The sequence below is a fragment of the Drosophila obscura genome, unplaced genomic scaffold (genome assembly GCF_018151105.1).
Source record: "Drosophila obscura isolate BZ-5 IFL unplaced genomic scaffold, ASM1815110v1 contig_73, whole genome shotgun sequence".
Classification (NCBI taxonomy): domain Eukaryota; kingdom Metazoa; phylum Arthropoda; class Insecta; order Diptera; family Drosophilidae; genus Drosophila; species Drosophila obscura.
The window spans coordinates 9952040-9978770 of NW_024542865.1; the positions used below are offsets into that span (position 1 = coordinate 9952040).

The 26731-nt window shown below is 42.0% G+C and overlaps 4 protein-coding genes across 6 annotated transcripts; 2 read left to right on the plus strand and 2 right to left on the minus strand.

Annotated features, from left to right (window-relative positions):
* Positions 1-7370: 7370 nt before the first annotated feature.
* Positions 7371-8428, minus strand: LOC111068662. The gene is made up of 3 exons (XM_022358317.2): positions 8366-8428; positions 7992-8274; positions 7371-7733 (listed from the first exon to the last, which is right to left on the minus strand). The coding sequence occupies exons 1-3, from the start codon at positions 8426-8428 to the stop codon at positions 7522-7524; spliced, it is 558 nt and encodes a 185-aa protein (XP_022214009.2). The 3' UTR covers positions 7371-7521.
* Positions 8421-9618, plus strand: LOC111068710 (zinc finger protein 699-like). The gene is made up of 2 exons (XM_022358390.2): positions 8421-8645; positions 8710-9618. The coding sequence occupies exons 1-2, from the start codon at positions 8508-8510 to the stop codon at positions 9616-9618; spliced, it is 1047 nt and encodes a 348-aa protein (XP_022214082.2). The 5' UTR covers positions 8421-8507.
* A 6019-nt stretch (positions 9619-15637) lies between these two features.
* LOC121405011 (ubiquitin-conjugating enzyme E2 2-like) lies at positions 15638-16018 on the minus strand. The gene has a single exon (XM_041595536.1). The coding sequence runs from the start codon at positions 16016-16018 to the stop codon at positions 15638-15640; it is 381 nt and encodes a 126-aa protein (XP_041451470.1).
* A 2522-nt stretch (positions 16019-18540) lies between these two features.
* LOC111068713 (leucine-rich repeat protein SHOC-2-like) lies at positions 18541-19980 on the plus strand. Of its 3 annotated transcripts, XM_022358396.2 has the most exons (5): positions 18541-18894; positions 19055-19128; positions 19194-19337; positions 19415-19582; positions 19640-19980. In XM_022358396.2, the coding sequence occupies exons 4-5, from the start codon at positions 19444-19446 to the stop codon at positions 19822-19824; spliced, it is 324 nt and encodes a 107-aa protein (XP_022214088.2). In that variant the 5' UTR covers positions 18541-18894; positions 19055-19128; positions 19194-19337; positions 19415-19443; the 3' UTR covers positions 19825-19980. The 3 variants fall into 3 exon arrangements, with proteins under 3 accessions (XP_022214088.2, XP_022214086.2, XP_022214089.2); XM_022358394.2 differs by lacking the exon at positions 19055-19128 and having other exon boundaries at positions 19640-19979; XM_022358397.2 differs by lacking the exons at positions 19415-19582; positions 19640-19980 and having other exon boundaries at positions 19194-19276.
* The last annotated feature ends 6751 nt before the right edge of the window (positions 19981-26731 follow it).

Consider the following 26731-nt stretch of genomic DNA (forward strand, 5'->3'; position numbering starts at 1 on the left):
CAATCGCTAGCAACCGCAATGGACAGGAGAAAGCATCCACTGACAGAAACGAAAACCGAACTGCTCAGAGACAGTGTCAACAATGTCTGACGAATTGTCAGGAACCGCAAAATGGTGTTGTTGCTAATGTCGTTGTCCGGACCCGAGCCCGGGTCCATGCCAGATGACAATGTCAACGAGGCGAGGTGGTAGTACGATGGATACACAGGATGCCAGTGGGAGCACACAGGACGAACAGAACATTCCCAAACAGAAGGGAATATAACAGGACGGAAAGGAACGGAGAAACGGAACCCAGGAACAGGATAGTGTGGACAATTTGTGGGTGAAAATTTGTGTGTGTCGTTTTTTTTGTTAGTTTGTTAGATTTTATTGCTATCATTTCTATTTCTATTTCTATTTCATACGTATACTACACTACGAGGATACGTCATCCACAATAGAAAATACATACATACCATTCATATATTTGCTAACTGGCGGAGCAGGAGGTGGATGCACTCGCACTCGTACACAGGGAAACGGAGATGGATGTGTCCTTTACATTTTTCCTACTGGAAAATTTGTCAACGAGCTTAAGGTCGCCATAGCGAAACACTTGAAAATATTCACACACTCAGAGATGGACAAAATATTCACCGGGATGTGGGCCTGCCTCATCGTACTCATAAACTGATGGGAAAGAGTGCATGAAGTCTGCAATATAATCGGTTTAAGGCTTAACTGATCATCAATGGGACAACTTCTATTGGGATTCCACCTTCACTCGTATATAGCTTAAGTCATTCAAATATACAATTTACATGTGTATGTACATAGATATGTATATCAGTTCAATGGAATAATGTCAAAGTTAGAGCCAGTCAAAGTTGTTAGCAAATAGTTCTGATATTTAGATACTTACTAGTTACATATTTGCGATTTGATTACATAAAAAATAAAAAAAATAATAAATCGTAATGCGTATACGACCCGTTGATTTTATATAACAATATTTATCCGTCGGATGTAATTATACTTTCCCTCCGACTGCATAGGAAGAAACACGAGCCGATCTTCAATACCTCGACTCTGGCCTACAACGACCGCATCGATCATATGTATATGTATATGTATATGTATATGTATGTATGTACGTATGTTTATGTATGTTTAAGTGATTAAGTTTCTGATGGATGCAATGGCATTTAATGACTTTGCGTTCCTGTGGGTATAAATACAACTGTATGAAAACATAAATGTGTATTTATATACATAAATTCATACATATGTTTGTGTGTACAGTGTACATATTTTTGTATTTATATACATATGCACATAAAGGTTATTTAATATAGATATATTTAAATACATTTATTGAGAATTAAGGATGTTTTGTTGCCTGCCGTTTTCCTTATTTCCATTCCATTGTATTGTCCCGCAACTTTCCGCCACATCAACCGAACAAATGCAATTGTCATTCAATCATTGCAATGAGCCAATGCATTGGCTTCCTCACACACACACACACTTACACACACACACACACACACACACACACACACACGCACACCGATGACCGCTGCGGTTTGATTGTTTGTGAGTGTGGATCTACTTCCTCTATAACCTCCACCCACACAGGCTCCCTCCTCGTGGTGTTTTCCTTCCACACCCACACCCACACCCACACCCAGGCTTTTCCAGGCTTTTTCATGCTTTTGCGGCTACTCAAGCGGCTTTTGGCAGGGCGTTGAAAATTTATGTAGAAATATTTTAATTGAATTGTCACCGCGATTTTATTATTGTTGGTGTTGTCGCACTGTCAGTTGCCAGTTGCCGTTTGCCGTTTGCCAATTGCCACTGTAATTGTTATTTGTTGTAGCCACCATTCCCATCTCCATCCTTATTCCACCTTGAAATCTGCTCAGTCTCCCACAGCCACACCCACAGACACAGACACAGCCTTTCCCTTTTGTGAGTACTTTGTTCATTTCATTATTTTTGTGAGCTTTTAACTTTAATTTAATTTTTAAACACCTTTTGTGTGTGTTATATTTGATGCTGAACGCTATCAGTGGCTGGCGGATGAAATATTCAGCAGTTTGGCGACTGGACCCATTCCCCGGACCGCAGTCCGTCCGCCCAGGGACATTGCCAATAATGACGAGCCTGTTAATGACACCCGACAATTGGCCAATTATGGAGGCAATCGGAGTGGCACTGCCACTGGCGCAGGGATTGGGGTTGGGGCTGGGGCTGGGGCTGGATATGGATCTGGTGTGGTTTCTTTGGGTGGTGATGTGGCACGTTCCAGTCAAAACCAGAAATTCCAACCGCACAATTGGTTCGCATTAAGAAATGCCCAAGGAATCCGCAACCCAGCCTCACCCTTTCTTTCCCGCTCTCTCACTCTCTATCTCTCACTGTTTTGTCTTCATGAGAACATCGGCCATGATTTTCACTTTTAAAGAGAATTTTAAAATCCTTTCGAAGCATCTCATCCAGGCCCCAAAATCGAAGCAGAAGAAAGATGCGAGAAAAATTGAAACCAAAACAATTTCCTCCAGATGCAAATGAATATTTCAGACGGGAATCGGGGGACACAACGAACACCTGCTAAACACCACACCCTTCCAGGCGGTATTAGTATGCGTGCATGCTGTCTGTGGGTGTCTGTGTGGGTGTGCACATACATATCCCTCCTATATCCCCATTTTGGAAATTTCGATTACCAAGCGGATATGGCGGCATTGCCATGATAAGTAAACTTTGCCAATGCTCGCCCTTGCGCCTTGCGCCCTGCTCCCTGATTTTATTTTGCTGCTTTGCCTTCTGTCCTTTGCCTCACACCCACTTCCCCCTTCCCGCTCACCACTCCACCCTTCCCAGTGCTACCTGGCTACCTGGCTACCTGGCTACCTTTCTACCATCAATCTCGCTCTCACGCCCCTATTTCCCTGTTTCGGCATTGCAGAATTCCAAGCCGCTCAGCGCTTTTCAATTACACCAAATTGCCGAAAAAGAAAAAGGAAACGTCGAGCAGGAAAAAGGTTTATGAATGCGCCAAGCTTAAACGGTTATACCTACCCCTTCCCCTACACCCCACTGTCATTACAGGGTAGCAGGGACAATGGCCGAATTCAAAAGAACAAAAGCAGAGCAGCAGCAAATGAAGAATAGCTGACTAATTGGAGACAGAGACACTCAGAGACGAGACTCAATATTGATTCAATAAGTAGACATACTCGTAAATGTATTTGTGTTTGTATTTATTTTCTAAGGTTCAACTATGAGCAGTTAAACTAACGAAAATAAAGTAAAGCATGAGAAAAACATGAATCACCAGACTATGGCTATTCTCTGGCCCAATAGGACTAATTTATTGGCTCAAGTAGCCAACAGGAAAGTTGTAGTCAGGAAATAGCCTTTAGCCTATTAGGTTAAGATTCAATTAATTTAAATTATTTGTTAACCTAGATTTTACCTTGATGGAACTAGAGTCGAAGGAAAACAGATGGAAGACGGTATTGTAGTTACGGCAAAGTAATTAGAACGACAGAGCTGAAGATGAAGCGGAAAGTAATGCCTAGTCGGGCGGGAAGGAACAGAGATGCTAATGCGGCGACTGAGGGCAGTGGAATCAACCTCACCAGCGAGAAGTTTGTGAAGAAAAAGAACTCCATGGCAAATCCTGCGGCTTTCGAGAGAGCGGATATCGAGGAGCCGGAGCCTTCTCTCACAAGAAGGAAGATGTCTAGAGGGGTCCCAATGAAGGCCACGAAGTGCAAAAAGGAGAAACTGTTTTTGAACGGACTCAATCAAATCGTGATATTTTTGATAATGCGGAGACTAAACGCAGGAACCAAGTTCAAGGGTGGGCCGGACAAGGGATACGTATCGTATGAAAAGTTTAGTGGTATAAGGGTCGGTGAACTGCTTAGACCATCTTTTGATAGCGCCCAGGACCCCTCTAACTTTATTCGAAATAGCGGACATGTGGGAGTTATAACACAGATTGGGTACGAAGATAATTGGCAGTCAGTAATTTTGTAAAGGCGTTTTATTGCAGACAAAAGGGTATGGCTTGCCACGACGGAATGTCATGACGATACATTGTGAGTAATATATAACTAGATATATATAAGTACACTGATAGAAAAAAGGCATAGTAAAAATAACTACAATCATATTTGAATTTAAAATGCCATTTTTAAATACAAACATAGTAAAATTTAATAGAATTCACTTTGATTCAAATATAAATGTATTAAACATGCTTTTTTAATACGGTCATATTTAATCTAAATACAAAACACTTCAAAATAACTATAATATATTACATTTGTAGTTTAATATGTTTCATATTTAAATTGAATATTATTATGACTTGATTTCAAAATTTTTCTTTTAAAATCCAAAGGAAAAACTTTTTATTTTAAATATTCCATATTAAATGAAATCAAATATTTTTTGTATCTATTTTAACTATGTTTATATTATTTTTTGATGTCCCTCGAATTCCCAACTAGGTCCAGCTGCTGCTGCCTTGAATGCACAGTAAAATTATCTTAGCGCAGGGGCATAATCACAACCAATGCAGTCCTACTCATGTTGCGATTATTTCTAGTTGAAAACTTTAACCAATTCACACCATGAGAACTTGAAATGTAATTTGCGTACGCAAAATAATAACCAATTAGTTAAAAATTAATATTAATATAAATATGAAACATATTAGATTTAAATATTAAACATATTAAATTTAAATATGAAGCATATTAACATTAAATATGAAACATATTAAATTTGAATATAAAACATATTAAATTTAAATATGAAACATATTAAATTTAAAGATGAAACATATTAAATTTAAATATGAAATATTTTAAATTTAAATACTTCTATATTAATATGAAAATTTAAGTGAAAAATATTCAATTTTAATACAACCACTCTTGAATGAAAATCAATGGCATAAATATTAAAATCTAAGTGAAAATATTAAAATTTCAGGGCTTTTTTCTATCGGTGTATGTACAATTTTTTTTATGATCAGATATTCTCCTACTTGCAGCGATTGGCCAGGGTATGGAGCACGTCGCATGCACGCGGGCAAGCTCTTTGCATATCGTCGCTCGGTTTCTGCGGGTAGTTAAACAGTTGAGCAAACACTCGAAACGGACAGGAAGGTTCCAGCATTCGCATATAATTGCAGTGAATTATTTTAGCTGGCGCAATATTTCTAGCAGCTCTCTCCCGCCGTCTCTCCGGTGTGTCTTGGTGCTTTGGTGCTGTCTTCCGCTGGAGCTGGAGCTGGAGCCGGAGCTGGATCCCTCATTCTCCTTCTCCCTTGGCGCACAGCGTGTGCTCATCAAATCCTGCTGCTAATCTGCTGGCAGGCAGGTGGCAGGCTAAATAAACAAACAAACAATTACAACCGAAATGCAAAAGAAGAATGGAATGAAAAGAAAGGGAAATGGAAATGAAAATGGAAAGGCTGGTGGTACACAAATCGACAGAGTGAGAGAGGGTGAGAGACTGGGGGCAAAGAACGGACCGGAGACAGACAACTGGAGATGTGGCATAATAGCTAAGCTGTTGGTGCGTGCCCCTGAAAGATTCTGCAATGAATTAAAGAACAAAAAAACTAGGCATAAAACTTACTTAAAGTCGTGTCATTAACAGGCACTTAACAGTCCTATAAAAGCTGCCGAAACCCGCGAAGATATTAACCAAGGATCGAACCTATTCCATCTTATTACAGCTGAACGATACGAGTACGAGTACGAGTACGAGTATGGTACCCCGATTTAAGTCTTAGCTACTAGTCACATATTTGCTAATTGGCTGGGGGAATGCTCCATTACTCGCTCTGCAAAGGCTCTGAAAATATATATATACATATGTATGTAGAATATTCTCGTAGAAATTGTTCTCTTACTTGTCCTGTGCCTTTCCTGTGCGCTTTTCGGGCTCCTTTACTTTCGTTTTCGTGACTTCAAGCTCGCGTGTATCCGTGGCCAGAGCAAGGAACCCCTACCCGAGCCCATCTCCAACCCCCAGCCGCAGCAAAAACCTCAAGCGTTGTCATCATTTTGCAAGCCCCAACAATGAGCTGCCTTAAGATGTTTAAGCCTTGTTTTTACTTCAATTTCGGGCTGGATGAGTTTTTGCGGTTGACGTGCAAATAAAAATAACATTTACAATAACAACAACGGTAATCTCTCTCACTGTTTCTCACTCTCTCTTACACACACACACACATGTGTAAGTGTAATTACATCAGCTCTGTCGCTGTCGCTGTCGCAGTCTCGCTGTCTCTGTCTCTCTCTGTCATGCCTTTGGCTTACAATTTTTGGCGTGTTAAGCCGCCAGTCAAACATCCCAGGCGGGCATCCAGCCAGAGCTTGTCGAGCTGATTGTGGGAACCCCCTTCCGGCATATCCTTATTGCTTAGCACTCTTCACCATCCCCCTTCCCCCCACCCCAACTGCAGCAGCGCCAACACCACCACCCCACAGTTGTGTAATTAAATTCCATCAGTGAAGAGCCCAGAAAAGTTCGTTTTCACTGCGATTAAATGGCAATTGTTTTGTTTGTGTCTTGGGTGCTTATGAACACACACACACACACACACACACACACACACACACACAGCAGAGACAACAATTAAATGATTTCCAAAGAACGCACCAAATTATCACCTTCACTTCTGAAATCATTAACTCCCATGCCAGGCAAATGTACAGCTCAAATTTGAAGCAGAGTAGAGTAGAGAATTGCTCACGGTTGAAGTACAGCAAAGGAAGACGCGATTCCAATTCGATATGGCTTGGACTCGACTGGGCACCGACTGAAGGGTCTCGCCATGCCACAGTCTCGTTGTGGTTTCAACGGGAACGATGTGTGACCAGAACTCGAGCTAGATAAGAGGCTGCCAGAAACGCTTTGGAAGGCAGCGACCTATTGAACCCGCCCATGACTCTAAATTGGTAAAATTGAAAGTGGCTTCTGTAGGACACATGTAGAATATGTTTGAGATGCCAAGCTTTTTTGGCACCTATATCCATCCAAAATCAGTTAAAAGACTTTCTATTTACAACGTTTTAATATTTATTTATACCGGCGGATAGCTGAAGCCAATTGCTCGCTCTTTTGCCCGGCCAGATAAATGTGCACAAGAGGGGGTTCGGTATGCAAAATATGCGGCGAGAGATAAGCATAGAACTAACTTAGGCCTCGACGGCCGATCAAAGCAAGAGCCGAAGCGGCAGGTGCAGAGCGCCCTTTAACAGGGAGAGCGCAGCAGCACTGCCGAATTCTGGAGACATAACTAAGTTTAGGTTTCGTTACTCTTATACAAATAGGTACATCTACATTTAATATTAAGAAATAGACGCTTAAATAGCCGCTGGCCCGAACAGAATTTTTAGAACATTTTCTCTCTTAATTAATAGACATCTTTATCTGAAAACATTAAAAAACAAAAAAGAAGTTCCATGGCATTGATATCACGAGATTCATATGAAGAAAAGCTTCTTATTTGTAAGAAATTCGACCATCACGGTTAGAGCTTCGACACTGCTGCCAGGGATCGTTGTGTCCCCCAGGTGCGAAATCCATTCTGCAAATTAAATTGGATTGTCCGATAACGTGTGGCCGAATTCCCAAGACTTTAGACCTCTCGCTGGCTTTCAGTCCATTTAAAGTACTCTCTTGTGGCATTTTAGGATACGTAATGGCCCAGATTGCTGCAAAAATAGATCGTTAATAGCTGTGGAGCACATTCTATGAAGCTTCAAAGCAAAGACGAACTCCACAACGACGAGGGACATATGGGTCAGTCAACGTGGTTCAACGCGAAGAATCTGTGGCATGCAGGAAGCCGTATGAACAGCCACACAGCCACTGTGACAAGTTAGAGTCCAGCTCCACAAATAAGATCATTTCCAACCCTGCAGCATATACATAGGTGCAAATGTAGTGGCAAGGCGACGACGGTGATGCACCACGTATCTGTACCTGGGCAGGAAGTCCACTGCCTGAAATGCTGAAGTGATTCGCAGAGGGAGCTTGCCAGAAGAGATATATATTTGGCGTACTGTACTTGTGCTGTACTGAAGAAGCTCTCGACAGAGCAGGCGCGTGTAGGAGCACTGGAAGGGGCACTGCAATGGCGAGACCCACAAATTCCACTCCCGGGCAAGCACTTTGGCTCAGGTGTTGTGAGGCAACTTGGGCACGGACCCCAAGGATATTCTCATATGGATCAGCGTTGAATTTTTGTGCAGACTATTGCTGGGTGCGCGCCTTAATGCCAGATATAAATGAGGCAATTTCTCGAGCAGCGCAGCAGTGTTGCAAAATGTGGAAATATGGTCACATTCGATGCATCGCCTCGAAGTCCAGTCTGCCGATTATTGAGTCGAAGATAAGTTTTTGCCATCCTTGGTTTTTGCCGAGAAAAATTATTTAATATTAATTGTAGTTTGGCATTTGGCACTTGGCATTTGGCAGGTTGAAAAATGGCCCCAGAGATGAATATTGGCGGGGACGGTGACCCGGATGATGCGCTGGAAGAGTTCAAGCCGAAGATGGAGCGGCGCAGCACTGGTGGCAGAGACACAGGCACGGGCACTCAAAAATGCGGCCACACGGGCAACGTAACTGCGAATAACTAATGGCAATTCAACCACAAATTAGTTAGCATAACTATTGGTATTGCAGAAGGGGCGTGCCTGTTCGTTCGAGGGCTGCGACAAGAGCTACCTAATTGTGAAGTGGCATCTGCGTAGCGGCGGCGGCCACGAGCGATCGGGGGAGGCGACACAGAAGAGCGCCAAATGCTCGGTGATGGAGTGCAGCAAGACGTTCAGCTCCGGCAGCAGCATGCAGCGGCATGTGCGCGAGGCACACGGGATCCAGCAGCACACCAATGAGTATCCCTATCGCTGCAGCAAGTGCAGCCGCGGCTTCTACCTGGAGTGGCATCGGGAGAGCCATCAGAGCAGCTGCCGGCTGTACTCCTGCCCCGGCTGTGACCTCCAGTTCGTCAAGCGGTCGCTCTTCATGAAGCATTGCCACGAGACGATGCACGGGCGCAAGCGCAACAGGAGCCGGAAGTGCCCGCGCTGCGAGAACAGCTACGACAAGCCCAGCGATCTCAGGCTGCACATGGAGGCCAAGCACAAGCGCAGTGTGGGGCCGTTTGCATGCACCGAGGCGGGCTGCTCTCGCTCCTATTCTTATGCGCGTAGTTTGCGCCAACACCGACTGGCGGTGCACTTCGGCAGGCGCTTCGAGTGTCCGGCCATCGACTGCGGACGCAGCTTCAGCAGTGCCCAGAATCTGTCCAAGCACCAGGCACGAGAGCACACCGAAGTAGAGGCGAAGACTAAGGCCAAGGGGAAGGGGAAGGGGAAGCCCAAGACCAAGTCCAATACGAAGGCACGCAAGTGCCGTCGCGATGCTGGCAAACGCACCAAACGTTCCAGGCTGGCCAGCCTGCAGCTGGAGAAGGATGGGGATGAGTCCCCCGCTGTGAAGAAAGTCGCTGAATCTTTGGTCGATAAAGAGGCGGAGGAGGATGAGGATTCCTTGCAGCGTCTGATTAGCGCGATTCTTCAAGACGAATAGGAAGTGGAGTCACTAGGAAGTAATGTAATGTAACTTCCCACTTCACAAAATCCCACTAGTCAATGAATAGTAAATGTTTTACAATAAATCATTACCGATGTCACCGCCCATAGCCCCTCCCGATTAGAGCTCTTTGAGATTGCGTCCCCAAGTCGTATACGCAATCTCGTTGAGCACATGCAGCGCCCCTGGCCCTGTGGTGTAGGAAACGGCGGATATTCCCCTGAATTTAGTCACTTAAAGTTGCCCAAAGTGTAAAATTATTTTTAAGCAGACGCTTTTCAGAATATTGTCTGGCAATGCTCTCAAATTGTTATTTTTACAAAAGTGTTTACAGCATTTTACAAGAGACAATGGACTATGACAATGACAATGAGAGCTTCGATGTTGAGCCCAACGAGACGCTGCTCGAGCGTTTCTTTGGGTTGACGGAACTATTTAAGGAGCGGATCCGCCACGAACCTTAACAAGTGTCAAGCAATTCTCATCCAATCCCAAATTGATGTTCCTCACAGCTTTCTGCATTCTGTGGACGCGCTTCGCCTTCAAGATCAACCGCTTAAAGTAGCTGGCGAAGCCCCTCACCAGTCCCGGATCTGTAAATCCACATTGCCACACGCTGCTCCATTTTTTCTGTCCCAATGTTTCCCAATAAACCAAATGGCAAACCATTTAAATACATTTAAATTTATCTTGCCCAAGTGCTTGGCTTTAGCAGAGGCAATTGCAAAGGTAAAGCATTTTAAGCCAGACATCCAAGTGGTAGGATCCGATCAGCGTGGAAAAATCATAATCACCGACCATAATTGTGTGGCTCGTGAGGGTTCTCTTCTACGCACCGCAGGGGGACCGCACTTGCCAAAGCTGTAGCTGGTGGTTGAATAGTACTTCAATACAGGGACTAGTGCACACACCACACTATACCACAGGGTATGCGAGTATTCAGGGATCGTTGTGCATGTAATTCGGTTCATGTCTGAAGGATTGTGCACTCCCTAATTAGTATGAGGGCCCCGGATATATTGGCAGACTCGGTAGGTGCAGGCAGCCGGCTGCCTCCACCAGTTAATCGAGAGTCTCCCGATCCACTTCGAAGAATGTCCGGTACCCAGTTTTGTTGTCCTTATCGAACTTGGGTTGGGGATCCTTGTGGTAGTATGACCACAAAATAATCTTGCGCAAAATCAATTATCTAATATTCATAAAGAACAGATTCTCCTCCCAGACGATTGGCGATTTTCTTATCCACAATAATGATTTCTCCTTCGGAGGGTAGCAGCTCGACTCTCTCCATCGGCATATTATCTCACCTGCAAAATGAAAACAGACCGAAAAGCGCAAAATATTAAAGCGTGAAGTCAAGTGGCAAGCATGGCATAAATGTGCACATGGAATATTCAGACGCATTCAGAGACACATTTGCAGACCTCTTTCTCGTTTTCATTTGATTAATTTCAGGCACCCCTGACACCACACCACACCACACCACTCACATTTTGTTTTTGTTAATTTCTGGCGAATCCAGTAAATGAATAAATTTAGAGCTCCAATACCCGCGATGGAGCTGTTGATCTCTGCACTCGTCTAGTTGCTCATTTCCAAGAGGACACGCCGACCGAACCCTTCCTGTGCTGCTGGGAGACATTGACGGACAGGGAAACTTTGCCTGAAATGTCATACATCAGGAGCTGCAGAGTCCCCTCTCTGGCCTCTCCCGGACCGCTGATCAGGAATGGAATTCATCAATTATTCAATGGATTAATTTATAATCTTGGCACCTACCAATCTCCTACGTGAACGGCTTTTACTACGTCACGAAAGCACAGCACTGAAAATTGCACAAATAATTTGTTATTTATAATTTTTAGCAACAATTTAGGGATTGGACATTTTCTGTCAGGGAATAAATGGGTCTGGGAAGACTACCAGAAAATTGAATATTTCCCAGGCGATATCCGTTGGACTGTTTCAAAGGTTGCTTCTGATCTACAAATGGCCTGCTGTAAATTGTAATCCCAATCGCCTGATTTTGATCATGTTTCTAGACTCTAGAGGTATGAGTTCATTACTTGTGTACGTATCTTTCATCTATTAAAATACATTTATTTTCCCTCTATGCCCCAGTTGACGCTTTCTCCACCCTTCATTTGCCATCGTGGTATCACTGGATGAATACAAAAAAATGAAAAGAGGGTAGCAAAAAGTCAACCAAATTGTTCAGCAATTGTTATTGACTTCGCTTTGCTTGAACAATAATTTAAAATTGCGCATTCCGTTTGAATTCATCACATAGCCCCAGGAACCTAGCCCACACTCACCCTCCCCGCCCAGCTTGACTCGGAATGAAAGGAGTGGAAAGGAGAGAGGCACAGCCAAACATTTACCCATATAATATTTGTATGTACCGGTCTCTCTGTTGCCGCAAAAACAGTTAGCATGGACCGGAAGTGACGATGAATGTTGTTGAAAGAGGGGTGATGCGGGTGATGCGGGTGGTCCGGGTGATGCGGGAATGAGTTGTGTGTGCGCGCAATTTTAAATATTGAATCTTTGGTTTAATATAATCAGACTTGTAATGGCCTTCACGCTCCGATTCGCAGTCAATGGCATAGTAACACAAATACAGGCATGTAAGCCTACCAATGTGTGTAAGTATCTGTGTATCTGTGCCTCCCCACGCGTGTGCGTGTGCGTTAAGTATGTGCAAACAGCTGTCGCGTGTCACCGGCTGCCGTTCGCTGAAACGGAAACGGAAATTACGTGCACGATGGCAGCAACAAACTGGAACGTGTGCAACATCAGGAACCAAGAGAATGGGACAGACATCCAGACAGACGGACAGACTGGCCATACGGGGGCGTGGCTGAGGGTAAGCAATCGGTCGGCATCATCAGGCCATTTAATGGCACCGGCAATCCATCGATGATGATGATCATGGGGATGTGCATGGGGATGGGGATGATGCCTCTCCATTTCCATTACCATCTACATCTCCATCTCCATCTCCAACTCACAATTTTTCTTGTCTGCTGAAAGCTGCTGAAAAATCGCTAGCCAACATGCGAAGCAATCAACAGACAGCACCAATCCACAAACCCCATTCCCCCCAGTCCATTGGCTCTTGCGCTCCAGTTGGGCTTTAATTAAATCGCAAGAGACGCGCCGCACATAATGAACACCATCATTTATCAGTAAAGTACATATGTATATGTATATTTTAAGTTTATATATGTACACTTATATCGGAAAATGGAGAGTGCTGCGGATGTCTGTAAGATAAAAATACACTCCTAGTCAGATCCATAAAGCAGCTGCACAATATCCAAGTTGAATTAAATCAAAGCTTCATTTCGATATAAATCTGAAATATATTCTAAAATTTTTATTACTTTTATTTTATTTATTTTCAGATGCAAACAGCATTTATTTTATTGGCTGCAAAAAGAAGCAAACATTTATCTTCGGTTTTGCATTGTTGGTTTTTGTATTTTGCTTTTTTTAATTCATAAATCTGCCTAGTTTCATACAGTATTCGGATTCGGATTCGGTATAAATCCTTTTATCCTTTCCCCTGAGCGAATTCTGTCAAAATTGTTGCTCAGCTAACCTTTGCTGAAGCTCAAGCTAAGCTTACATTCTTCACCTCTCAATATTTGAATGAGCTTCATTTAAACTTACTTTCGGTAATCTTCAGGCTATTTTTTTTAGTTTAACTTTAACTGCAATTTTGCGATGCTTACTTGGCATGGTTTAATTTTTTGTATTGGCTCATTTGTGCAAAATTTCTTTCCCGTCCCGTCTATTACTTTAATTCCCCGGTAAAAATGGTATTTAAGTTATCTTTTGTTTCGGATAATATAAATCCCATTTAATGCCATGGAGATTATCAACACTCGAGCAGAAAGTATTTTGCAGAATATACCCAAAAAAAAAAGGCACCTACTGGGTGCATGGCAGCGGGAGTGGGGAGGGTAAAGAGCGGGGCGAGTGAGAACAATGAGTAAATATTGTTATTTTGCATTATTCACGTAATTTACGAACGCTCGCTTCCGGCAACAGTTCTCGCCAAGTATCCCAGCCCCGCCCCTGGACCAAAAAAGAGGGAGCCACCTAGAGAGCGGTATTCAGAACTGGAGCTGTAGCTGCAGCTGCAGTCGAAGCTGTTGCCTGTAACTGTAGCTGAAACTGAAACGGTTAATGTAAATGACACAGACTAGCAGTAGTTGGAGCTCAGCTTGAGCAAATGTATAAGGGTGGGAGGGAGGTCAGCCATGGCCATGGGTCGTATGAGTAATTTGAAGATGGCAAGAAATTAATTTGAACTCAATGCTGAAGCTGAAGCTGAAGCTGTATCTGTAGCTGAAGGCTCGCATAGCGGCCATTTAATTGTATCATAAAACACGCGATGCCAGCATAAAAACCTCTGCTCCCTGAACCTATCCAATCTCGTTCGCCAACTCCATTATGCTGAGGGGCAAGGGCAGAGCGTTAATGCGGAAAAACAATCGAAGGGAAAAGAGCCAACGAAAAATAAAGCAGATATATACTAGCTTCAGAGGCCGCAGCGCTAGATACCCTTGCAGATCCATCGTACTCACTTATTGTAAAGAAGTGTAGGTACTGCCTTTAAGGGTATCTGTACAAGGAAAACCCCACAACAAACTACTCCAATAACTCCCACTGCCATCGATAAGTTGTATTCATTTATGCATACAATTGTATTTCACGTTTTTCTGCTTTTGATTCAAATACAGCGAGGGCTCCTCACAATGGGTCCTAGAGTGGATAAATTCCATTGGGAATATTGAAAACAGTGAAAACTATTCAACAAATGAGTGATAAATGAAATTCTCGAATAATATAATATTCATATTTACACATACATACATAATGTATGTATGTATGCACTTACATTTATTTTTATTTAATTGAACAATTTGCATGCATCGGCAAAAAAGCTATCGTAGTTTTTTAATGAAATAAAGTCATAAATTGTGATTTGCAAGTAATTGAAAGCTTTTCAGCACAATTAAATTTGATTTCAATAACCCCATGGCATGTACAGGGTAGAGGGTACAGGGTAGAGGGTACAGGGTAGAGGGTACAGGTACTTGTGGCCCACTGTCCGCTCGGGCATGGCTATGTTTTGTGGACTGTCTTTGGACAAGGGACAAAAGACACATTAAGCTGAGTGGGGGACGGCTTAACAGTGTTAATAGCATCAATAAATGTTGAACTCGGGGTCAGAGCGACGGTCCAGGGCAGACCCCTTCGATTTCTTGTAATTTATGCTCTACTTTTTGACTCCCACTTACATACGTTCCGCTTCTGACTGGTAACTCATTTTCCCCATCTTAGCCGACTATTATGTCATCGTCCGTTGACCATTTTCATTTGGTCTGCTGCTGCTGCTGCCCCTGGCCAACACTAATTAACTGACTTTGAAAAAGTAATTAAGTCATTTGTCTGCACACTCCCCAGACGTTCTCCGACCCACTTCCCAACTTGAGTGATTGTGGCCTAAGAATAGATAATTCCGCAAAGGCCATTTAGTCACTTTAGACACTCGAACAGCTCTTGGGAGAGGTTTAATCAATCAATCCATCAATCTCTATACGAGATGAGAAGAAGGGAAGGGAAGACCATCTGAAACTTGTTCATACAATATTGTTTCCTTATGAAATCCTTTTTTACGTTGTGCACGATTCTGCTGACTTTTTAATTGGAATGTTCACATAATACTCGCATATCAATATACAGAGTTCTGCCCCAGAACGGTTTGCAAAGAGTTCTAAATACTTTCCTAATCAACAACGGCATTGGGATTCTGGTTTAAGGAGAAAAACTGTTTATTTAATCTCAATCATTGCGTTGGACTCACATTACCTTGCCTTTGCATGTGTAAATGTGTATAATTATTCTTGTGTTTTCAACAAAGTGTATGTGCATGTGTGTGTTTAGAGCCAGCAGCAGTGTTAATTACAGTTTAATTTTTAGTTATTTAATTTTTAAGCTGATCTTAGCTGTTTCGATTGGTTCCTTCCTCTTCCTTGCTTGCTAATTGACGAGCCAGCAGACGCGTCTGGGAATCATACAAATTTTGGTTTGATACAAACATTTGTCCGGCTTTCCAGTTGGTGGCTTCCGACAAGTCGGGCTGGCTAAGCAGGCGCTGTATGCTCCTAAGAATATCCTTTATGCCGTGAGGATTCCCCACAATGTTCTTGCACCTCAACGTCATGGAGTAAAAACGATTGATGTTGGGGTGGAAAATCTCGTCGATGAAGCGCACCGAAGGCAGAATATTAGTGGTGTCGAAAGTCAGTTCAAGGCCGTATCGAGCATTTGTCCATGGCGTATACTCTTCGCCAGGCACGGTGCAATCCCAAAGGAAATACATTTCTTTCCTTTGTCTTTGTCCTCTTTTGGCCTCGCGTCAAATCCGAAGAGCGGGGCTTTGCGCCACAGCGAGCGCTGCTCCACCAAATGGTTCAAAAGGTTTTGAGCACTACAACACTTGACAGCGTTTTTGGTTACCCGATACAGTCGATAGTCAGTGAAATTAAATTGAAATTGCTGCACCTATTCATATGCCCGCTGTACGAATTTCTATTTTATTCTTTATTTGTTACAGCTCTGAATTATTTAATTAAAGTTTTGTCCACGCCTGGTTCGGTGACAGAACATTTTGCAACACTATAATGTACGAGAACGATATGACGTCAGTCGATAGTTAAACTAGTTACTGCACATTTTATTTGCCCATTTACTTGCTTGTTTATTGTTTATGTTTTAATTATAACACAGGCTGATAAGAACAAACATTCTGCATTCTTCAGGGCTACGATATTTTATTAAAATTCATATCACTTAAATATCGTCTAAGACAGCCCCTTAAGACTATCGTGGCCTTTTTCTCCTTTCATGCCTCCTCTCCAATGTTGCTCTTTGAGCTTTTCGGCTCGAGTTGTTTGACACTGGTGCTGGCACTCTTGCTGTTGGTATTCATGGCGTTTGTTGTTGCCTTTTTATGCAGAATTTGGCTTAAACCAGTGCCAGGCCAGAAGGCCCACAGCAGCAGAAGCTGCAAAGAGGGAAAAAAAAAAATAAAATAAAATAATATAAAACAAAATAAAGCAAAGTTGAGCAGAATCATGGACTCAGCTCAAAGGCAGTGCCAAGGCAGCAGCCAAGCGATAAAAACAATAAAACACATCCATCACTGACCTCTGGTGATCCTGGCAAACGCCAATATAAACGTAAACTCCTTAAGTCAGTCTCCAGATTCCAGCAGTAGTATATAAGAGTTACGGACAGCATTACCATAATTCAGCGTTGACATTAAAAAAAAACAGTGTTCTTTTTCCTTTGCGTTCTAGAACATTTATTTGGCTTTTTCTGTTCATAATTGTTCTTTCAATACTCTCTGCTTGTATATTATTTTGAGCACAACTAAACTTGTATAAATGTATGTACATACGTGTACCTATGTATGCAAGTACATATCATATGTACGCGAGTGTGTGAATATCTGCAGATGCTTACAACAAAGTTTCAGCCCTAAAACTATCAATTTAGTTCGCCTTCCTAATCGGCCCCGTTGAGATCAATTAGTTTGTTAAGAGGAAAGGCAAATAACTTGACACTTTCTATCTTCCCCCTCCGCTTTCTCGTTCCGCCTATCAACAAAAAGTTTCCCATCCGAATTTTAACTTTTTCCTTCCTGGAGACTTTGTAGCTATCCACATATACTCGGTTAATGAAAAGCCACACGTGACACTTGACAGGTTAGCTGGGAGACAAGGAAAAGCCCAGAAGTCCCCAGACATCCCAAGACATTGACACTGATGCTTATACTGAAATAGAGAGGAAGCTCAAGAAATATTTGATTGAAATTAGTTATAGGAGGAAAGCTCACATGATGTTTTTGGGGGGGTGGGGCGCTTCCGACCCCATTAAGCAATTATAAATTTATATTACGTTTGTAATTACATATGTATGTATGTATGTACATACATATGTAGTAAATATTTATAGAAATATTTAGTCAATTAAAGCTTGGTAAAATTAATAGATATATTTATACCCGTACTCAAAAAGAGTTAAGGGGTATATTAGTAACCAAACCAAACCATTTAAGTTATCGCATTTTCTCTGTCAACACCTAAACTCCTAAACACATAAAACTAACTGGTTCAATTTCCAAACATTGCTTCAGGACAAGGAGTATTGTTTCAGTTCAGCTTTTAGTTCAGACGGAACAGCTCGCAGACATATAAATATCTTTTCAAACTCACATACACATGCACAAAGTGTGCCAAACTTGAGTATTAGCCCCGCAGTCAAATTTCAGTTAGCTGCTCTTTTAATGTAATATGTATGTAAATAGTTTTATCTGATGAATTAATCAATGCGCGGTGCGTTCACCAGGAATGCTTGATCATCGCTCAGTGATAGATTTCATCCATCATGTTTTGAGTTCTGGTGAACGCCCATGGTGCATACCTTACTATCGTGACTTCGTAGATACAATCGGCTCCGAAACTATCGATATTGGCTTCGAAACTTCGCGACTCGCTCCAAAGAACATTAACGTAAAATTTAAATATTTCTTCGTAAAGCTTAGCAACTCGGAAAAAGATAGGCCGATAGATACTAAAAAAGCCACCGATGGTATTTTCCCAACTCGCGCGGAATATATAATTATTCGTTCTTTCGTTGTCCATAAGACACACATACCAAAGACAATATAACAAATGGTCATTATTTTTTGACGAGGCTTCGCAATTAGTTCTAAGCTCAATCTTAAAGTACTTTTAATGTTCGCCAAACCACTGATAGTCCGACTTCAAAAAATACCAAAGAGTATATAATACTTTTTACCGTAAACGGTCACCTCATTTATGGCGCCAGTAGCTTTGATAGCCACAATCGACTGGCACAAATTGTTTAAACTCTCATAAAACTATTTTCGGGTCGAGCTCTGAAGTACATACGAAACAATAAAATACTACGAACATCGGGGAGCTCTACCACCGATCAAATATTTGCATCTACAACTGCGAGTCGCGATAAAAAAAAAACTTCTTTGGTACTGTTTTGGCAGCCCTCGCAACACAAGCGCACACTTGCAAAATTTGGAAATTAACCCAATTATAATTGATTGGACAGCAATAATCTAAATGAAAACTTTAAAAATGGATCAAATGAACCCAATTGACAACGAGAATCCGCTGTATTCGAAGTGCGAGAAAGCTAAAGAGACGGGAATTTTGGGTAAGTTTTTGCAACAGCCGCTCACGCACACATTCATACACGCACATACTTACTCATATGCATGCGTGCATGTGTATATTTGCATTGAAAAACGGCATTTTGCAACACATTTGGGAGCAAATCGCATCGCATAGCATAGCTGAATTTTTTTTCCCATCAGGCCTTCTGCCTCCTCCCGCCTGCCGCTACGACAAAGTTCACGTGCGCGTGTGCAGCGTTTTGTGGCGCTTTCAAGTATGTAACTCTATTGAGGATACAAAGTTTATAATTTTATTTATATCGCAATTTCCTTCTTGCAGATCTCAAACATAGCCATCTGACTGATGTTCCTTCTGCTGTTTTCAACTTGATATCCCCGGCTGAGCTTAAGGAGTGTGACCTAAGCTTCAATATATTGTTTGATATACCACCACAATTGGCTTTGAAATTCCATTTACTTATCTGTGAGCATCATTCAAGATTACCTGCCTAATTAACATGAATATATGTACATCTCGCATTGTATATCTAATCGATACAGATCTCAATATATCCCACAATTCGCTGTCGATGCTACCCACAGAGCTGGTCAATTTGCAAGCCTTGGAGACTCTTAATATAGCGGGCAATTTCTTCAGTACATTGCCCAGTGTGGTCTTCAAGTTACCTCAGTTGACCAATTTTTATGCTCAGGGCAACTTAATTTCGAGTAAGTTATTGCAGAGGAGTGCGATTCTCTTTATGGATCCTCCGTCCTCCCTTGCAGGTTTCAACATAAAACAGCCAATAGAGAGCGACCGCTTGGATTTGGTTGACTTACGTTACAATCCTCTGAATCCCGACTTCCGTCGCTTGCTCAGGCAGATAAATACCACATTCCGTTTGCTACTCAGTGCCGGAGATGCGGAAGACTACGACTTCGAAGACGATATTGATTTCGATTTATTGTAAGAATCTGTACATCTGTGCAGAACACCTACACTGAGGTAGGACTGTGCCTTGTCGTCCCCAAAACAACAAAAAAGAAGAAACAATAACTTTTAATTTAATTTATGCTGCGAATGCTTGATGCGAATAAACTAATTAAACGATAAGTCCATATTTTAGGAACTATAGGAAAGGCTGTAGAGTCCCGTCTTCGCTCCGAATGTTTTCCATCCATTTTCCACAGCCTTAGCGAGCACTAGCATTTCTTTCTCGAATTTCAAAATTTCAATTTGGAATTTAGTTTTCAGGGGTTCATCACTTCAAGAGTGAGAACTCAGTTCTACTAACCAGAGTTACATATGTATCATCCAATATACATATATTTGTCCTATTCGGGTCTCTCAACCGTTTTGCCCCACCTGTAAGGATATTTTATGAGATTATGATGATAATGATAATGATGATGATGATGGATGGGGGTTGGCTGTGACTAGCTCAATCTTTGTTTAAATTAAAGCGCTGGAAATTATTAGCCAAGTCGAGACCGAGAAAGGGTCTGATATCTGGGTGAGATGCGAGGATGTGCCGCCTCCTTCATGCATCATTCATTCGCTTAGCGTGTTAATTATCCTGAAATTCGGTCTATTAAAGTTTCAACAGCCTCGCATACATTGGGGGATGCTCCAGCGAGCGGAGCTAACCCCAGTTTTTCCCTCAATTTCCACCCATCTCAAACGTAATTAATGAAAGCGCACTTAAATCATTTTTGTGCGTGGGCCACACAAAAATACCCACTACAAAAATGTACAAAAAAAAAATACAATTAGTTAACAAGCGAGAAAAGGAACAAGCATTTCAAACGAGGCAGTCAACGAGGCGGGAGGGGCAGTGGGGAGAAAGAGGGTAACGAGGAAGGCGGCTAAAGAATACCAAAAAATCCAGCAAAGGTGCCAGGCCGAGCGCGCTAAAACGTTTCAATTTTTCATAAATATTCAAAAAGGTAACAAAACAGCAGCAACAAAAACAGTTTCCTAAGAGGGGGCTATGGGGTATGGGCTGGTGGATAACAACAGCTGCCCCTGTTTTTTGTACATTTTTTGAGTAATTTTTTGTTTGCTCCTTTTGGTTGGGGTGTGGGCTGTGGGTTCTGCAAGGAACGGGGATTCCTCATTCAACGGTCAGCTTCAGAGTTTCAGCTTCGTTATCGCCTTTGTGTTCTGTAGGTGTTGTTACTTGTACCGAATGTACCACCTCTCCTTCCCCCCTCACGACGCCACCAAACATCTAACTGCTGTTTGTTTCCTTTAACCTTGGTCCCTCTTCCTCATGGAGAGTAGTCCTGGAACTGGAAGCTACGCCACTGCGCTGTCTCTTTCTCTGTCCTCGCGAGTGGACAACAATAAGAAATTCCAATTGGAAGCAGGCCCTCACGAAGCTGGGATACACTTACTAGGAGGTGGGGATTATGGGGACTCAGGTGATGAACCCTCTTCGATGCAGGGTTGTATATTGTATATATTGTATATATATATATATTGTATTGTATATTTTGAATTGTTGAAAACAATTTATACGAGGGAACAAATTTTAAAGAATCCTCAGCGAGCGTTTAGCTTTTCTAACTAAATTCAAACCAAAGCCTTTGGCAAGAGTACAAATCTCAGCCATCGGATTTCCTCTCGCACAGGTAGGGTATACGAATAAACAACAACAGCAGGAGCGAAAAAGCGCCACCAAAAAAGGAGGAAAACTTTTTCGATTTAAGCAATTTTTAGTCTCGCTGTTTTTTTGCAGGGTAGCAAGGGTAGCTATGTACATCTGAAGGGTTACTTACGGCCAACCAATTGAACAATTGAATTAACATTTACATTTGTATTGAATATGCCAAAAGTGAAGTACATATTGTCAGACTATGCGATTAATTTAAATGTCTCTCACTCGCAACCCTCCTATGATTTTTCACTCTTCATCTTCTAGTGTTAGGATATATATCTGGTCGAGTACAGAGTACATTCAGACCTCAGTTTTCCTTTTTTATATAGCAGGTATATGTACGTATGTATGTATGTATGGATATATGTATGTAGATGTGGTACATACATACTTTCTTTCTCTCTGTTGGAGAGCCAGCCCCCAGACGAGGTTCAGTTAAGGCTAGGCCAAGCCAAGGCAGCCAAAGAGCGTCCGAAAATTAATGCAAATTTATATCGTGGAAAACTTTTCAATTTGTTTCTACTTTTTCTCTAGCCTCCCTCCAAAAGCCCCTTCCCCTGCCGCTGCTCTTGCGTGTGACCCACTCATTCCATCTCCTTTTTGCTGTGTCATTTGTTGCAGAATCATCCCAAGGGTTCCCGTCCGTACCCTCTCGTAGCGCTTTATCTCAGTCTCAGTAAGTATTTTGTATTTAACAAGCACAATTTGGCCATTTTTGGGCCATAATTAACGTGCTGCCAATGCATATAGATCTATAGATATAGAGTGCGAGGACGAGGTCCCTCTGTCTGCCAAGTTGGACCACCTTGAATTAGTGGTTCAGTGCTTTGGCCGTCTATTAGGCAATGCAGACACTGAAAGAAATTTACCGAGAAATGGTAGAAAAGGCTGAAAGAGAACACGGTATTACAGAGTGAAGATAATGTCAACGATCAATCTACTTCGACAGTGGAGAGTGAGCACAAAAAAAATGCAATATTGGTATAGATTGTGGCCCATGTTCTGCCCATATTTTTGGTACCAAATGAGGTATTTTGCATTTCCTATTAACAATGTTTTGTTATAGTTAGACACAATTCTTATTTCAGATTGATTTCATCTTACGTACTGAATATATTCCAGAACAATAATATAATTAATTCGGAAGGCATAAACTGCATTACTTATTAATCAATTAATAAGTTGGCTTTGTGGGGGTAAACAAGTATCGAATAAATACATATCAAACTCTTACCTGAATGAAAAAAATTCAGCTTGACCCATGCAACCATCCCTTTGGAAGCTGTGGCTCATCTGGAGTGCGCTTGTGGGGCGGTTGCCAACGCCAGTTCCTCCGTTGGCATCAAGGCAACACACTCCGCACTTTGTGGGGGTGATTGACAAGCATATTGGCGCCGCGTTTTCCGGACTGGGTCCCGACTATCACCTCCTTGTGAAGAGGGCAAAAAAAACGTCGAATTACTATGGCTACAATCACAAGGAGCTGATTGCAGTCCCGCAGCTGTTGAAGAGTGTTGCCAGCTTCATGCAGGAGTATATCCATCCCTGAGGCGCTCGCCCCTTTGGTTCGTCGCTGCTGATCTGTGGCTGGTACTATGAGGACTACTGTCTCTATCAGTTGAACCCCACGGGCGCTTGCGTACCCCTGCAGGCCGCTGCACAAGGCATCAATGCCTATAAATGCAACATGTTCCTGGCCAATCAATACAAAGCGGGCTTAAACATAGAGGACGCCGTCACACTTGCACTTCAATGCCTGAAGAAAGCCTTTGGCTATACAATGACGGGCGTCACCGTTGAGATTGGGCTGTGCCTGGCGAGTGGATTCCAACGTCAGGACCCAATATCTGTCGCTGAGTGTGTGTCCAAATTGGTATAGGTATAGGTATAGCCTAAGCCTTGAATACTCGTACTCACTGTGCGATATCTAATTGTTTTTGTTTCAAATAATATAAACATATATTTTTTAATTTTTCCAATTCATTTTACTACTCGAATATAAAACTTTTACTTTTTAATTCTTTTTAAATACACAAATAAGATAAGATATTTTCTAATTTTTAAATAACCAAACTGCGTATCACAGCCAACGTTCGTTCAGTGTTTCTCCTTATGCCGCCCATTGTCTCCAGAAACGAACGGAAGGGCGCACAAGAGCAGGGAAGAGGAATAGCGTAGACAGCCAAATGCCGCAATCAAGTTATTATTAAGTTTTTCTATTTATCCAACATAATTCATAATTTGTTTACAAAGCGTATAATAATATTAACGTCTCATCCCTGCCTCTAGGCCTCCTCTTGCCTTCTTCAGGGCCTTGTTTTTCTGTCTGTCTGTCTGTCTGCTGCTACCGTCTGAGGCCGTCTACCACTGCCATGAGCTGTGCTCCCACTTGCCACATCCTCCTGCCCCGGCCTGTCCCTGACCGCTGGCACTGCCACTGGCAGTAAGTCCGCCGCTGTCAGCGCGGACCAGATAATCAGCTACAAAAGTCGACGTGGACTTTACTCATTTTATCTTTCGCTGGTGTCTTCCTTTTTCTTTTCATTCTGTTTCGGTTTTTGGTTTGTACAGCAGCATGGAAATCACATGAGATGGACCGACGAGGAGCTGGCGGGTGGCGGGTGGCGGGCGGCCAGTGCCAGCCGGCGAAAAGGGGCAGGGCAGTAACTTTTGTAACGGACAGCTGAAACCTGCCCGGCCGCCGTCTAACCGCACATTAGAGATGGTCTTTCTTTCTTTTGTCACAAGATTATCGAAGATGGCACTCATTATTACGTAACAAAGTTCGAATAACAAAATAAACTCTGGATCGGTATACAGTCGCGATCTCTCCCAGCAATCCTCTACCAATAATATACGTTTATTTATGTATATATGCTATGTATACGTGATGGTATATCTGTTGAAGTTTCTTGAGCTAGTTTTGCTGCGAATGAACATCACTTTTGTTTGTAGCGTTCGCTTAATGGGCACGAATGAAGCCCACAGTCACGCGCACATCCCTGAATCTTAACTAGAACGATGACGCGAAGTGACGGCCGGCCTCGTCCTCCCATAATCGCATTAGACAACGCGAACGAACGAGGCAACGCACTTTCTAGACCAGAGGCATTTCGTATACATACTCGTATATATTACTTTTTTTATTGGCCAACTTCCGGTGAAAGTTTGGGGTGACCACAGCCGGGACCGTACTCAACTGATTATTCTTTTGCATCTCCCTTTTCGGCAATTTTTAAGCGTTGTTTTCATTCCCTTTTTTTTGTTTTTTGTTTTTTGGGTGGGTGACACTTTTCAGGGAAAGGTGCACACGGTTGAGTAGTTGGGGGCAGACGTGCTGAAAATCGCTTTAAATCAAAATAAATAAAAAATACATGACTCGTGGCCCGGCAAACGCGCATCAGGAGTGGGGGCCGGGAGTGGGACTGGCACTGGCACTGGCACTGGGAGTGAGCTGATCTGAGCTCTGCTGTGGATGGTGGCAAAACATTACCCACCTCCAACCACCCACCACCCAGTTTATGCAAACGGGAATTAACTTAATTGAGTAGCGTGAACAGCACACAACACAGAGAAAAAGAGGCTGAAACAAAGAGAGAGAGAAAGAGAGAGAGAGAGGGACTGTGACAGTGACAGTGACAGCAGCATAACCAGAGAGACAATGGAGAAAGATACTCGCTCCCGCTCCCAGCCTTAGAAGCGCCAGCGACACACTGAAATAAAAGAGTTTGTACAATATATGTATTTTCTGATCGGAGCCTATTGTAACTCTTAAAGAATTTTACTGTAATTAAACTATTATTAAATATTAATTATAATAGTAAGCTTGAAGCTGCCCGATCCAAAATTTCGCGGAGAGAACACTTTTTCGCCGCAATGGAAACTGTTCTGCTGGTTCCCATCAACCCTTAAATTAAATCTTTACATTTTAATCTAAATAAAACAGCAAAATGCATCAGATAGATTGCAAAAGGTACGGACCAGTTGCACATTATACATACATATGTTATTTTATATTATTAATTATTTATTTCAACAAATTAAATCTAGTATACAATACTAAACTTAATGATAGTTTATCAAGCGCTAGCTGCTCGGGCGTACGACTCACATACACACATATGTACATATGTATGTACTATGAAATTTGTGATGCCTCCAAAAATATTTATTAAATAAATATAAAAACATTAGTAATATTATCTAGCCCAAGATAACCAAAAATTTTGTTGTCTCAGCCTAATGTACATACATAAAAATAAAAAAATGTATTGTTAACTTTACGAGAGAATATTTTTTGCTCGTCATATAATTCCACGATTTTTTTTCAGTGCGGCAGAGTAGGCCTCCACCAATGTGATGGCACAAGACAACAACAAATAACAGAATGTTGGAGTTGGAGTTGACATTACAAGGGCTGGTTGCTGCTTTGCCAAGGTTACAGCTTCCCCCGTAATTGTGCATAAAAATGAAGCGATTTATATGCGCGTATTTTTAATGTTTCATAATTGGGTAAACCCATCATCAGACGGACGAATATGTAAGACGTTTAAGCAGAACGAGTGCATAGTATGTGCATGGAAATGTTAGATATGTGCACGTACAGTTGTGTTCAATGAAATAGTAGTGCCGCACCTCATCACTTTCAAAACTCTTTTTGAGACACTTTTAGTTATCCAAATTGAACAAATGATACCTTTTTAAATAGACTGGACTGTGAGCATTAGAAACCCGAAGAAATATCAATACATTTGAATTCCATTTTCTTATTTCTACATTCCAGGCTTTCCGTAAAGGTATCTTTTGTTCAATTTGAAGGACTAGAAATATCTCAAAAAGAGTTTTGAAAGTAGTGAGGTGCGGCACTAGTATTTCATTGATCACAACTGTATATGTAGATGCTATACATACTCGTAGCTCTGCTGACAAGCGATACCTGTGTGATAATGTTTGTAATGTGAGCATGGCCCCGATTACTCCCCCTTTTCCCCCTGCTTCTTGTTTTTCCAGTAATCATTATAAAATATTATTACAACGAGAAGGAACGTGCGAGTCGCTTCTGGGGACGCGACTCTACTTATACCCGTACTCAGTCAGCATATACATTTTTGAGCATATGATTTTTTAGAATTTTAGAATTAAAAAAAATAATTTTTACATTTTACATTTTTTTGCTACATCTGTTATCTACATCTACATATATTATGTATATTCTACA

Excerpts from the sequence above, each read along its gene's own strand:
- LOC111068662 (XM_022358317.2), bottom strand. The coding sequence starts at position 8,428 with ATGGCAAAAACTTATCTTCGACTCAATAATCGGCAGACTGGACTTCGA. Across the intron at positions 8,275-8,365 it reads TTCGAGGCGATGCATCGAAT|TCTGCACAAAAATTCAACGC; the intron begins GTGACCATATTT and ends ACCCAGCAATAG. Across the intron at positions 7,734-7,991 it reads TGCCCAGGTACAGATACGTG|CAATCTGGGCCATTACGTAT; the intron begins GTGCATCACCGT and ends CTATTTTTGCAG.
- LOC111068710 (XM_022358390.2), top strand. The coding sequence starts at position 8,508 with ATGGCCCCAGAGATGAATATTGGCGGGGACGGTGACCCGGATGATGCG. Across the intron at positions 8,646-8,709 it reads AATGCGGCCACACGGGCAAC|AAGGGGCGTGCCTGTTCGTT; the intron begins GTAACTGCGAAT and ends TTGGTATTGCAG.
- LOC121405011 (XM_041595536.1), bottom strand. The coding sequence starts at position 16,018 with ATGTATTTCCTTTGGGATTGCACCGTGCCTGGCGAAGAGTATACGCCA.
- LOC111068713 (XM_022358394.2), top strand. The coding sequence starts at position 18,801 with ATGAAAACTTTAAAAATGGATCAAATGAACCCAATTGACAACGAGAAT. Across the intron at positions 18,895-19,193 it reads TAAAGAGACGGGAATTTTGG|ATCTCAAACATAGCCATCTG; the intron begins GTAAGTTTTTGC and ends TCCTTCTTGCAG. Across the intron at positions 19,583-19,639 it reads TCAGGGCAACTTAATTTCGA|GTTTCAACATAAAACAGCCA; the intron begins GTAAGTTATTGC and ends CCTCCCTTGCAG.